This window comes from Limanda limanda, chromosome 6 (assembly GCF_963576545.1).
Source record: "Limanda limanda chromosome 6, fLimLim1.1, whole genome shotgun sequence".
Classification (NCBI taxonomy): domain Eukaryota; kingdom Metazoa; phylum Chordata; class Actinopteri; order Pleuronectiformes; family Pleuronectidae; genus Limanda; species Limanda limanda.
Genome location: NC_083641.1, coordinates 26,717,576 through 26,731,830, shown reverse-complemented (window position 1 = coordinate 26,731,830; position 14,255 = coordinate 26,717,576). Strand labels below are relative to the sequence as shown.

General features: G+C 40.3%; 1 protein-coding gene and 1 long non-coding RNA gene across 2 annotated transcripts; both read left to right on the top strand.

Annotated features, from left to right (window-relative positions):
• The first annotated feature begins 3,232 nt into the window (after positions 1–3,232).
• LOC133003907 (uncharacterized) lies at positions 3,233–4,624 on the top strand. Its single transcript, XR_009678312.1, has 3 exons — positions 3,233–3,296; positions 3,383–3,447; positions 4,496–4,624. It is a non-coding gene; the product is annotated as an uncharacterized LOC133003907 (long non-coding RNA).
• A 1,065-nt stretch (positions 4,625–5,689) lies between these two features.
• si:ch211-151h10.2 (uncharacterized protein LOC567699 homolog) lies at positions 5,690–9,134 on the top strand. Its single transcript, XM_061072595.1, has 6 exons — positions 5,690–5,698; positions 5,791–5,927; positions 6,017–6,197; positions 7,487–7,570; positions 7,664–7,759; positions 8,786–9,134. The coding sequence occupies exons 1-6, from the start codon at positions 5,690–5,692 to the stop codon at positions 9,095–9,097; spliced, it is 819 nt and encodes a 272-aa protein (XP_060928578.1). The 3' UTR covers positions 9,098–9,134.
• The last annotated feature ends 5,121 nt before the right edge of the window (positions 9,135–14,255 follow it).

Here is a 14,255-nt window from a genome sequence, read left to right as displayed (position 1 = left end):
CAGTTATTACAAATCAAACATCACATTTGATTTTACAAGGTGATGCAGAGTTACCATGGATACATTTTTGAATTATTGAAATATCTAAAAGGGGATCGTCATGGGGACACCGCTGTTACACCTGTAACCACACCCACCAGTGATGTCACAGGGTTGTGGTAGACACCTGTACACAAACAGGAAACACTGGATTTCAAGAAGAAGTTTTATGTTTCTTTCCCCGACACTTTAATTGTCTTGAGAAGACAAATGTTCAGCTTTCTACACATGGAGGTTATGTCTTTAACCCGGTGCAGAAATCCTTCAGCTTGGAGCCAAATAAAAAACTGATTTTCCTCCGTGATTCACACGTACAAAGAAAATGACTTGAAAGTACAACATATCACTTTAGAGCCTCAGGTGTTACTAGTTAAATATTTACACGCAGCATCACAGGTTTGCAGCTGAACAATTATTTCCCCACAAAAAACTGTAAAGTGCAGCTTCGTATTTTAGGGCAAAGACCAGTAAAGTATAATTTCACTCATCACATCTCATATTTCCTTTGCACTTAACTGAGAAAATGAGACTATAATTCAGCAGGAAGAGTTCAAAAATAAAATATAATGAAAAATCCTCCTGTGTTACTGATGTGCTCACAAGCAAGGCATGTCTGTTCATAGAAAACAATGGGATTAAGGCTGGTGTTGCACACGTTGATGCAGGTCTACGACAGTATAAACAATAATTATAATAGTAAATTATATTGCACTTTGCATTACAAATGATTTGTGAATAAAACAAACAAAAATAAGATAAACAAAATCTCTTCAAAACAGTTAAAATATGGCATTTAAAGTATACTAAGACATACTTTATCAAAATATTGGAGAAATGTTATGATAACTATTCCATTTACTATAACTGCAATTATTATGAATAGTAATAACCATGTGTTAAACATTTGTATTGTTTTCCATGTGCACATGATTTTCTGCTCACTTCCATATGAATGTGTTGGACTATGGAGCAAAAGATGTCCCGATAATTTCAGCGTCTTTAAATGTGCTCGTCTTCATCAGTCGGGTTTTAATTCATCAGCAACAGCAAAGTTCTGCAGCATCTTCAAACAATAGAATGAGTTAAAACCTCAGATATGAATGAATTGAAACGTGTCGTCTTGTGAGGATGAATTTATTGCAGGCTGCTCACAAGGTGTGAACCAACACCACACGTCTGTGACTGTGATTCAGACTGAGGTGACTGTTGGTCGGGTGGTGTTTGTCTCCTGGGTGGAGCAGGGCTTGTCCTCACAACAATTGAGACCAGTATGTTTAAAACATTCCTCTGTCAGAATGTGGGAAAGGGAAAGAGTCGCTGCCTAAATAAAACTAATCTACCAGTAGAACCAGTCTAACCAGCTCGTCCTGTCACAGCAACCATCACATATCAAGCAGGTGAGGGCTGCTCGAGTCACTTTAGTTTCCGGCAGCATGTCTGTGCCCGAGTTGCTCTCATGCCTCAGCTGACGGTCGTCCACGCCGCGGGTCAGAGGGCGGCCGGAGGAGGAGGCCGTAAATGGATGGAGGAGGTCAGAGAGGACGGGGGGGCTGCAGAGAGGAGAGGAGATCTGCTGAGGTATGTATAGAGCTGTGGGTTTGAGTGACAGGTCTCTGATCAGCCGCTGCTGCAGGGAGGAGACGTCTGAGAGCTTCTCTCTCCTCAGACTGAGGAAAGAAAACTGCTGTTCTGCTCCATTAGGGTGAGAATCTGTCAGAGTTCACATCGAAACGCTTATTACACGGGAGCTACAAGTTCTGAGCAAACTGTCGATTATTCTTCACAGAGCTGGACTGGGGAATAACCATTGGTCCATCATGAAATAAATAAATGCATTGATTAAAACCTCAAAGTCTTTTTAATATTTTATTTTAAAATAGAAACTAATCACTGAAACTCAATACTTGATTGCACCGACAAATGAAACCAATGTGGAAATCAGAATCAGAATTCTTTTTATTGCCAATTATATTTGCATATATTGGAAATTGCCATGGTTTGAACTACAAGTTCCGAGGTGACGGTTGATTTAATTGCACATAGCTGATTTGGGAAATTACCCTTTTGATATATGCATTGATTAAAACTTCTCTTTTAAATATTCTAGTTATCAAATGTGCAAAAACAGGCAGAATATATTTTAAACTCAACAATCATAACACACAGACGACAAAAAAAATCACTCATCTTATATCATAAGCTTTGTTTCGCTGAGACACTTCCAGTAATATCCCAGAATTAAACTCTGAAATCTAAATCCTTCATTTTAATCCTGATCCCAAGATTTACAAATAAAACCAGTTGTGTGATTTAAACATCTCGTTTCTTTTGTTGCTATAAAAACAGAGCTTCTCAGATTTAAGTCTTCTTCTTAAAGAGTTGAAAATGTCCTAAATTCTAACTTTGATGCTTATCAAGAGGAATTTGGGGACAGAAAATGTTCAAATGAATGTTTATTGTTCAGTCAAATTAGTTCACCTCATGTGTTTTGAGTCTTAAATTCAAATATGCATCACAATTTATTCTAATTCTCTTCCCCAAAATCACGAGACACACTCATCTTATAGCATAAGCTTTGTTTCGCTGAGACACTTCAACCAATATCCCTGAATTAAACTCTAAAATCTAAATCCTACATTTTAATCCTGACCCCAAGATTTACAAATAAAACCAGTTGTGTGAAGCCGAAGAACGAGATCTCTGCTCTTTTACATCTCGTTTCTTGTGTTGCTATAAAAACAGAGCTTCTCAGATTTAATTTATCTTCTTAGAGAGTTGAAAATGTCCTAAATTCTAACTTTGATGCTTATCAAGAGGAATTCGGGGACAGAAAATGTTCAAATTAATGTTTATTTAACTAATTCTTCAGTCAAATTACGTCTAAAATTCATATTTGCATCACAATTTATTCCAATTCTCTTCCCATTTGGCACCAGATGTTGTTTCCTTTTATTTTGAAATAACAACTCCTCACTCTCTCTTTCCACTGATCTCTCTCCATCACCTCTTTACTTCCACAGATCGAATCTTCAGTTGATTCTCAGCCTCGTCCGTCAGCCTGGTCCCAGGTCGTGAGGACTCTGCGACCCTGGAGAAGCTACTGGTACTTTGCCCCAGTGGGTGTAGTGTGGTTAGTTTGCCAAGTGGAGGCGCCGCCAGATGTGTGCTGGAGGCTGCTGCTGGTGTGTTTCCTGTGGTTGGTGCTGGGAGGCTGTGTCCAGGCCCTGAGGTTCTGCCTGCAGCCAGGACACCACCAGGTGAGCGTGGCCTCGAGAGCCGGATCTCACTTCATCCTGCATATTAATGCTCTCATGTTTATTCAGGGTCTTTGTTTTATTTCAAGGGGGGGCCACCGCAGAGGGAACAGCCGGAGGAGGTGACGGAAAACAGAAATATCCAGTGTTCATGGTGAGACGTGGTTATTTTCATAGTTATTTATGAGATTAAGAAGTGTCATTTCAAAGCATGCAGAGGAACCACTCGTGTCTTCATCTTTACACCTGTGTACACTTTTATTTTTGCATGAATAGTTTTTCAAATCACATGTTTCAGTTCTTCAGTGACACTCATTCCTTCTATGAAACCCTATTTTATTTGGATCTGCACCAAATTGCAGATTTAAGTCGCCTTGACATTAATTTCCATCAAGATCCGTGAATTATTCCCTGAGAAAGTAATGAAAATATGATAAAACTAATCCTGGATCTGCACAAAATGTTATGAGCTCCTTCCTGATCTCCATCACATCTTTCTGTCAAGTTTTGGAGAAATCTGTCCAGTAATGTTTGCTTAACCTTGCTTATTAACAAACAAACAAATAAACACACAAACAAGCAAACACTCATAACTGAAAGCATAACCTCCTCTCCCTCCTACACCTCAAATATATGTTTTTACCTGATTTGTAATCTTCTCAGGACCATGTGTGATAGATTCACTTTCCTTTCACCTGTTTTACATTGTTTTTGTGTAATTCTACTAACAAACAAACTAACAGACAAACAAACAAATGCAGAAGAAAAGTAAATCTCCTTGGAGGAAGTACTAACAGGAATAGGATGGACACAATGTGAAAAAATCCAGAAACATGACGTATGACGATATTAAACAAAGTTTCAGTTCAGTAAGAGAAGTACTGAGAGCTAAATCTGAAGAGACCAGTTATCAGTTTTGGTCAGGATGTTGCCTAAGGACACTTCAGCATGCGTAATGGAGGAGTCAGGGACTTGAACTACAGACTTTCTGGTTAGAAGGCGACACGCTCTCCCTCCTGAGCCACTGCTGCAGATCCAGATGAGCAAAGGATCAAGTTCGAGTAGATTGGTGCAGAACCAGAGGGTCACTTGAGTTTGATGCTGGTGTCCAGTGGAGGACGATGAGCAGCAGAGGGACATGTCCTCCTTTAGGCCGATCACTGCAAAATAAAACAATAGTCACCGTGTCTTTATTCCTGCAGGGCGTCCCCGTCCCGGAGCCCAGTCCTCCACGTCCCTCTGGCCCTCGCCCTGGTCAACAGCCTGCTGCTGTGTGTCCTCCAGGAGCCGCTCCCGGACCCCAGCGTCCCCCACATCCAGGCTCTGCTCTCCAGGCTAAAGGTAAGACAAGTCGAACCAGCCTCACTCTCTCACACCCGGCCGCCTCCAGCCATCCCTGTCATCTCCTCTGCTTGTTCAACTTTCTCTCTGCGTGTAGATCTGTGTTAAAACATTTTTGTAGGTGATATTACATATTACAGAACTCCGACGTGTCACTCAGGAATACACAGATATTTTAACCCCGGGCGAAACACTCAGCATCAGTGAGCGGCTGTCGTCTGAACCAACCAGACAGCCAGAGGAGATTTATTTCAATGTTTCTTTTCCATCTGTCTTTCCTGTGAGTGCAACATTCAGTAAAGAGGCGGTGAGATTTCAGCCGGTTTGTCCCACACGTGGTTTTTTCACTTAATTCACCGGCAGGTCAAAAATATCCAGATGTTCAACATCATTGTTTCTACAGTAGATTCAGTTTCACCTTATTTACAAATGTTCTGACACGTTGGATTAAGAACACGACCGCTGGTTCGTGCACCGGCCTCAGGCCAAACTTTAACTTTTCCTTTTTGCCTGGCTAAAGAGAGTAAGATTTTCAGAAAATAAATATCATCTTCATAAAAACCTCTCGCTCTCAACTTTTAATCTAGTTTGAACAATATTCCTCCATCTAATGTTAAGTTTATTTAATTCACAAGGAAGTTATGTCTTCTCCTGTCAGTTAGTTAGTTTGGCACAAACGATGGATTAACATGGATGAGGGATGGATTTAGGGAAAAACACATTAAATATTAGACGTGGGAATGAGATTTTATTTATGAGTGTGTGCAATTTGGTGCAGATTGAAATAAGGATCTGGATCTAGTGAAGGTAATTGTGGTTTCACGAGGGGTCAGAGAGTTGGACCCTGTTGGAGGCCTGAGATCTACTGAGTGACATTCTGGTTAATGTGACGTGTTTGGTTTATCATTTAATTTGTTGGAACCTTTTTTGATGAATGTCACATCAATCATTTCTTAAATCTCAATAGGAAAACAGATATTTTTTAATGTTTATTTGCTTTTTAAACTGATTGAAATGTGTTGAACAGATGTGACGGCGTATAGAACGGATATGAAATGCAACAGGTAGAATAAGTATTTTAAAGAAGTCCTTTAAATGGCCTTGTTCAACCAAACTAAACCCATCAAACTAACCCACTCCTCTATTCCCCCTGCAGTCAGTGTCTCTGGCTCTTGAGGAGACTGATCCTGGATCACAGGCTGATCCTGGGTCAGAGGTGAGGCTGGACCAGGAGGACGGAGTCTCCACGCTGAAACACAAAGTGAAGCTCCTCTGCACCTACCTCCAGCAGAGGTGAAGCTCAGCACTGACACCATCTGCTTTTCCTGTTTGTTTTGAACACGACTTCAGTTTCATTAACGTGTCGCGCTCGGCTCTGACAGGATGAGGTCGCTGCGTGCTCTGGTCCAGGTGCAGGGGGAGTTCGAGGCCAGCGTGGAGGAGATGCTGGAGGGCGTGGCCGGCCTCTGGGCTCAGCTGGAGGAGCTGCATACCGGGGTCACTCTCACCAAGGAGGGGGGGGAGGACCAGGGAGACGTGGCCCTGGCCCGGACCGACGCTGAGGTAAGCAGGAAGTCTGTCTGCAGCTTGGTTGTATTAATAGAAATAAGATAGATAGATAGATAGATAGATAGATAGATAGATAGATAGATAGATAGATAGATAGATAGATAGATAGATAGATAGATAGATAGATAGATAGATAGATAGATAGATAGATAGATAGATAGATAGATAGATAGATAGATAGATAGATAGATAGATAGATAGATAGATAGATAGATAGATAGATAGATAGATAGATAGATAGATAGATAGATAGATAGATAGATAGATAGATAGATAGATAGATAGATAGATAGATAGATAGATAGATAGATAGATAGATAGATAGATAGATAGATAGATAGATAGATAGATAGATAGATAGATAGATAGATAGATAGATAGATAGATAGATAGATAGATAGATAGATAGATAGATAGATAGATAGATAGATAGATAGATAGATAGATAGATAGATAGATAGATAGATAGATAGATAGATAGATAGATAGATAGATAGATTACTTTATTCATCCCCGAAAGGAAATTAAGTTGTCATAGCAGCCGGTATATTTGAATACAATAAAATAAAATACAATAGAATAAAATAAAAAATATTGAGTTAGAAAGAATAAAAACAGAAACACAAGATAAATAGGTAGATAAGGTGCAGTGGCAAGATGATGGTAATAGTACTGATGATATGATGGTAATGTTATTGTTAGACAGTATATAAGAATAGTACAGTATATATAGTATATAATATAACATAATATATATTTATATATGATAGTAATTATACCAATATAATAGCAGTATATAGTAATAATGGCAGCAACAGTATATATAATAATAATAGTAAATATAATAATAAAGATAATAATAACATGTACACATGTATAAATATGTGTATATAGACTTATATTTACAAAGAATATACAAAGAGTATGATATATAGTAGAGGTATAAATATAATATATATATAATATAAGTATTTGACTATACAATAGATAATATAATATACTATGAGTGTAAGAATATGTAGACAGAGTGTGCAAAAGACAATATTATTGTATAAATGATATATTAAATCAATATGGTTTATATTAACACATATCACATATGATGTGAAGTAAGTAAGTGTATATGGAGCGGAGTGTTGTACAGGGTACACAGTGCAAGGAGACAGCAATATTTAGTACAGTTAAATAAGTCAAATAAGAAATATGCTTGAATCTTGGTGCATCAACGTTTGCTCTGTCTTCGCCTTTGAGACCTAATTTCTCATTTTATTTGTCTGGCAAAGAATTTATTTGCAGTCCTGAGTCACTACAGGAGCCGACTTCAGTGCTGCCAGACTCACCTGAGGGACGGCACACGGCAGCTGCAGGTGATCCTCTCCTCGTGCAACACAAACATCTCTCACCTGTGATATCTCCCTGCCGTCTTCACACAGAAATCATCTGTTTCCCGTGTTTCACAGGAGTTAACGTGGAGTCACACTCACATCAGCCACAGGGTGAGCAGCCGCAGCGAGTCCGTCTGGCCCGAGCTGCTGCTGCAGACCAACATCGAGCAGGTACAGTGGATTCTGCTCCTCAGACAAACAGCTCTATGTTGTTTAAGGGTTAACCCCCCCCCCCTCAACATCATAACACACAGACGACCAAAAATCATGAGACACACTCATCTTATATCATAACCTTCGTGTCTCTGAGACACTTCAACCAATATCCCTGAATTAAACTCTAAAATCTAAATCCTACATTTTTTTTTTTTTTTATTTAAGAAACATACAAACGTTTATGAACACCCCCAACCCACAATCAAACATTCAGGGTAAAGAAAAAGAGGCAGAAATTAAATAACTTAAATAAGATTAAATAAAATAATAAAAAAAAAATACATATATAAAAATATAAGAATAAATGGAAGTAAATAAAGACATAATTATACAAATACAGATAAATTAAATTAAATTCCAATCAATCAAATCAAAAGCCTAGATAAAATAACGTTCTCTTATTCATAATATTAGTTAGTTACAATTAATATTCATCCTATTAGGTGCTGCTATTTTATTCTGTTTCACTCATTAATTTCCACTTGCTCGCTTTCCAAAAATTGCATTAAATCCTACATTTTAATCCTGATCCCAAGATTTACAAATAAAACCAGTTGTGTGAAGCCGAAGCACGAGATCTCTGCCACTTAACATCTCATTTCATGTGTTGCTATAAAAACAGAGCTTCTCAGATTTAATTCTTCTTCTAAGAGAGTTGAAAATGTCCTAAATTCTAACTTTGATGCTTATCAAGAGGAATTTGGGGACAGAAAATGTTCAAATGAATGTGTATTTAATTAATTCTTCAGTCAAATTACGTCTTAAATTCATATTTGCATCAAAATTTATTTCAATTCTCTTCCCATTTGGCACCAGATGTTCTTCCCTTTTATTTCACTCTCTCTTTCCACTGATTTCTTTCTAAAACCTCTTCGCTGCCTGAGGAGAGGATCACTTGCAGGTACAGTCAACTCTGCCCCTCAGACAAACAGCTCTGTGTTGATCATAGGGTTAACTCCCCCCCCCTCTCTCTCACTGCAGTTTGACAAGGTGCAGGAGAGTTTCTTCTCCTTGGAACAACAGACCTCCACGTTCCAGGCCCACCTGGAGGGCCTCAGGAAGGCGGACCAGGAAGGACACGTGAGGCCCCTGGCTGGTTCAGGTCCAGCCTCACCACAGGGGTCCCCAGGTCTGGGACACACAAGCGATTCATCACTGGAGCCTTGTTCCACCTCCGTCTCCTCGATGGAAACAGACCTGGAGGACGACAATCCTCTCTCCCTCTGCGAGAGGTCGGCTCTGACCTTCTCCTCTACTATCGGACGCCTGCGGAAATCTGGAAAGAGGAAATGATTTGTTTTTTATCAAAATGTGCTTGTGTGTGTTAAACAGAAAACACTTTTCATTGTCAAATGTTGATCATTTGCTGGTTTCCTCAAAAATAACTATATATTGGTGTTGTGTCATTTTACTTTGTTGTTGTATCAGAAATCCAGAATTTCTTCATCTTCTCTTGATATGTAATCTCGCTTTTTTTTTTTTGAACTTAAGTTTTTATTTAACTTTTCTTAGGCATGGTACATGGCAAATTAAAAATGTTTCTTTATACAGGAACAAGTGGTATATGGTTGAGAATTTACTCTAATAACAGACTTCGCACATATTTGTCTCAAAAATAGGCAGCTATTACAATACAAAGTGAGCACATAATGATATCCACTCATACCTTCATTGCATACCTGCACACCCCACCATACATGATATAGCATACATCATATAGACATGTTGCTTAGGTATACAGTATAACAGGATCCCACTTGGGAGAAACACAGCAAAACAATAAAACCAGAGTCCTAGTGGGGATCATTATTTACCTTTATGTAATTTCAAAACCTGTCCCAAGGGGTGTCATCTCGCTTTTTAAACACAGGGGGGCGCACTTCCACCAGTCATTACAGTTGAAGTGTCTCACAGCAGCCATTCAACAAATGATCCAACATTAATATATATATGTTCAGCTGAGATCTGTATTCAATGACCGACCATGGCCGAGACCTTTTCTCTCGAATCGACTCTAACTTTAAACACATGGATCTTTCTTCGAGGTCGGGTCGGTCACAACCTGAGAATCTTCCATATTTCTTACAAATGGATTCCAGACACATGTTTTACGTGTTTTCAGAATATTAATTTTCTGGTTGATTTCATCAAACATCCCCAGTTTCATGTTTAACTGGAGATCTGTATTGTCCCAGTGACTTGTTCCTGTTTCCCTTTGAACCGATGACTCGTCCATGAGGAGGATCAACTCGCATGTTAAGGAAACCCAGATTTTCTTTCTTTTCCACAACAATTTTTCATTCTGTCTCTCTCGATCAGCCTGAGCCGTGACTTGAGTTCTTCAAAGCGAAGGATTTCAGGTCGAGGGCAGAGGGGGGGTGGGGGTAGGGAGGAAAGGTATACAGGGGTCACTGGAGGTCAACGCCGGAAGCGTTTCTGTTATTACTAAAAAACTGAGCAGCCCTCTCTCGACCTGTTTGAAAGACGTGAATGTCTTTGATCCAAATTCAATTACCCCCCCCCCCGCTCCACACTGAACCGGGCTCCGCCTCCTCCGGCTGAATCCAGGAGAATCACGCCGGACCCCGGGAGAGCGTACAGTACGCCGGGGTGTGGGGGTGTCGTGTGACCGTGGACTTGCTGACCATCTGTCTGATTCCCTCACACAGGGGCAGTGATTGGGAGAGGTGGGACCCCCGACCCCTGGAGGGGGGGGTGGGGGGGGATCTGGGATGAAAAGAATGCGAGCTGAATCCTCCAGGATCCGAGCTGTCACAACAGCAGACACACAAACACACCATGTCTGGCTGGAGCGGGGGGGAATGTAAAGCGTGTTGTGTGTTTGGTTTTTTTAAAGTTAGTGACCAGAGGCTTGATGTGTTATGACACGCTGTATGAATATGGAAAACCAAACAACCTCTGCTCCGTGTTCTCATGAGGCCCGACTGGATGAGCTCACATAATTGGCATGTGATGTCACGGCCAGCAGAGGGACGGGTGGGGGGGGGCAGGGGGGGCACCGGGGGCTATCTGCTCTGCTCAGAATGTAAGAGTGAGCCAGTGAAATTACCACTGGCTTTGTTTGGTTACACTCAAAAAAGTTGATGAGCAGCTTCCTCGCCGTCCCGTCCGCGTCCCGGAGCCGAGGCCGTTTCAAAGCCGGCTCGAGTGTGTGTGTGTTGTTTCAGAAAATATGGTTCATGGCAGAGGTCAATCCTTCGCCTTATCCTGACAATTACTCAGGATCGGGTGTCAGCGGCGTGCACACAGCGCTGATCCCTCCTGTGATGATGGCACTGAGAGTCAGGACGCACGGCCGCCAGCTGATACTGACAAACTGAAGACCTCGTCACAAAACCTTCAAGTGCAAAGTTAAATAAACTGTTTTTAATTCCACTTCCCTGTAGGGTTGTGTGTGTGTGTGTTTGTGTGTGTGTGTTTGTGTTTCCTTCACAGTGTCAGGGTGCAAAGTAATATTATCAACAAAATGCTGCAGAGGAAGTGAGGAGGACAGATAAATACTAAAGAGAAGAAGCAGAGCATGGACAGGTGTGTGTGTGTGTGTGTGTGTGTGTGTGTGTGTGTGTGTGTGTGTGTGTGTGTGTGTCCTCTTCAAATAAACATATGTCCAATGATCTAAAGTCTGTGACAACATTGTCATGTCTCACAGCTACTGTAGCAAAGCAGCTTTTCCTGAAGTCCTCAAATCACATTTTTCTCAAACAATGTGAAAAACAAAAAACCTGGTTGAACTTGATCGGCAGTTGTTGTCTGTTAGGACATGATAATAAATAATACAAGAGAGATAATAAGAAAATGCGTTTGTCATCTTTTACTTGTCACTCAATGTCTTGTTTTAATGAGATGTCCTTTATTCTTACTGGTGTAACTGTTAGTGTGTAGTAATATGGACTGGTTAATAGTTAACAATGTTTGTTTCATGGGACAAGGTTTCAAGTTGGGAACCTGAATTTATCCTCTCTATGAATATCTTATATAAATGTTCATAAAATAAGAACGGTTTCAATAGAACGAATAAACAAACAAACAAACGAATCAATTAACTAACTAACTAACTAACTAACTAACTAACTAACTAACTAACTAACTAACTAACTGACTGACTAATTCACCAATTGATCATGGATAAACCTACAAAGTATGTAAGCAACTATGTCAACAAAAATGTAAAAAAAGAATTCTTTACAGCTGTATCTGTATATCAGAAGAAAAGAATATCGAACTCTAAATATATACAAAATACATTTACACGTACGTCCTACAGATACTTTACTATCAAATCAAACGTTAGTTCTAATGTCTTAAGGTCATTAGTGTTTATTCTTCCATTCCTTTGACACTGTTTCCACGAGCTGCAGGTGTCTGCTGGACGTTACAGTCTGAACCAAACCAGTCCTCAGCTGGACGCTTTAATGGGAACTTTGATTACAGCCCAGAAACTCAGCTGTGCGAATATGAAGTTCAGGAGAGAGAGAGAGAAACAGAGCGAAGGCCTCCCGGTGAATCACAGAGCGTCGCTGCATGGCTGCTATTAAAGCGCCTGACACAGATAACGCTGAGGCCTCGGCACGTTTCACCGGAGGCTGTTGGAAACACAACGTGCAGCTGCACGCCGAGACAAAACATCAAAACACCGGCACCACATGGACGCAATTAGCAACATGGTAGACATTTGGGGAGCAAAGGTCCATAAACGTGCGAGTTATTATGGTCGATCTAACGTGTCTGGAGGGAAGCCGAGACTCAAACACGTTAATGGGTCTTTACTTCACGTTGGAAGTTTCCACAACCGAGAATCTAATGTCGGAGAAGGACTCGCTTCTCCAGCAGAACATTTTAAATCAGTTTCTATTCACATTGAGAATCTTTAAAACACAAAAAGTTATATATTATAAACAAGTGATGAATTCATAACCGTGAATGTAAAATATCTCATAAAAACAAAGCTTGATTTCTGTAAAATGTTAGAAATATAAATAAACTGTGATCTACCTGTTCATCCACTACTTGTGATACCTGCAGAGGCCTGTAGGAGGCGCTCTGGGCCACAAGGCCTCATTCCCTGTGAAGACTGAGACCTGAGAGGAAGAATCGAGTCTTTGTTTACATTTCACCTGTTTCAGGTAAATCAGATCTGGAGCTTTAGCACATGTGGTTATGATTTGTTATTATACTGAATGATTGTTAATTTGTTATTTGATAAATGATATGTTGTGAGTAAACTAGTTAAAAAAAAACTGAAATGGTGCTCAGAGCAGAAAATAAGACAAACATTGAATTATAATAATTTAATAATACTTATTATGGTCATTTGATTTTCCACACAATATATTAACAAGTATATGAGAAGGAATATTCAATATAACTTAATGTGTTTTTAAAGAAATTTAAAGGCAAAGTTTGCAGCTTTTTCAATTTCTTTTTTTTCATATACTGCTCATATAATATATATTATATTTTATTAAATCCTTGCGAGGTGACATTGATACTTCACCTCACTCTTGTTCATGGTGACCCCCCCCCCCCCCTCTTTGTACTGGAGGAACTTTGTATCCATGTAAAAACTGTGAAGATCTGTAAAGAATACGTCTTCGGTGCAGCGACCACAGAGGAGGCTTTGTGTCTGAGACTCCTTCTTTACATTTCCCCTTCTCCAGAGTGTGTAACATAAACTCTCCCATCGTGTGTGTGTGTGTGTGTGTGTGTGTGTTGCGGGTGGGGGGGGCAGGGACTGAATGCTCAACCTGTTTCCACTCATTAGGAAACGCTAAGCTTCCTGTTTGTGTAAATATTTCTCTTATTGTGTTTTTTCAAGAGAGAGGGGTAGAATAATCGCGGCTGACCTCTGTGACCTCCTGTTTCCCCCCCGTCACATGGCCGCTCACCTTCTGCGTCGACACCACTGACCGGAGGTTGGGGGGGGGGGGGGGGTGAGTCAAGACTGGATGGATTCTCCAGAGGTCACGAGCAGCAGCCATTGATCCCAATGGGGAACAGCTGTGGGACCAGTTTAAAGGCTGTTTCTGATGCTTAAGACCCAAAGTGCATTTTTTATTCTTTTCAGGTTTGAACCGTCATTCCATGAATTGATAGTTGCAAAATGTAACGTTCTTGAGAAATACGTTGCGCCACATTTGAAGGAGTGGAATCCCAGCGAGAGTTATTTGTGATAAATGTAAGATTCCAGATGTCTGCAACATTGAAATATTACATCTTAAATCTTTCTTCCTGGTATTTTTTTCCTATCTCCTTTGGACCGATACATGTGAAATCTTTTATCTCGTGTTGGTGTTTTATCTGTGTTGCCAACTGGACGGACAGTTGGATTTCTCAGGATTCCTCCCTAAGAAATAACTTTTGGAAAGGTTCTGACGCATCTGCGACCAGATGCTGCTGCTCTGAACTCTGGATTTTCTAAATGTCGGACTTC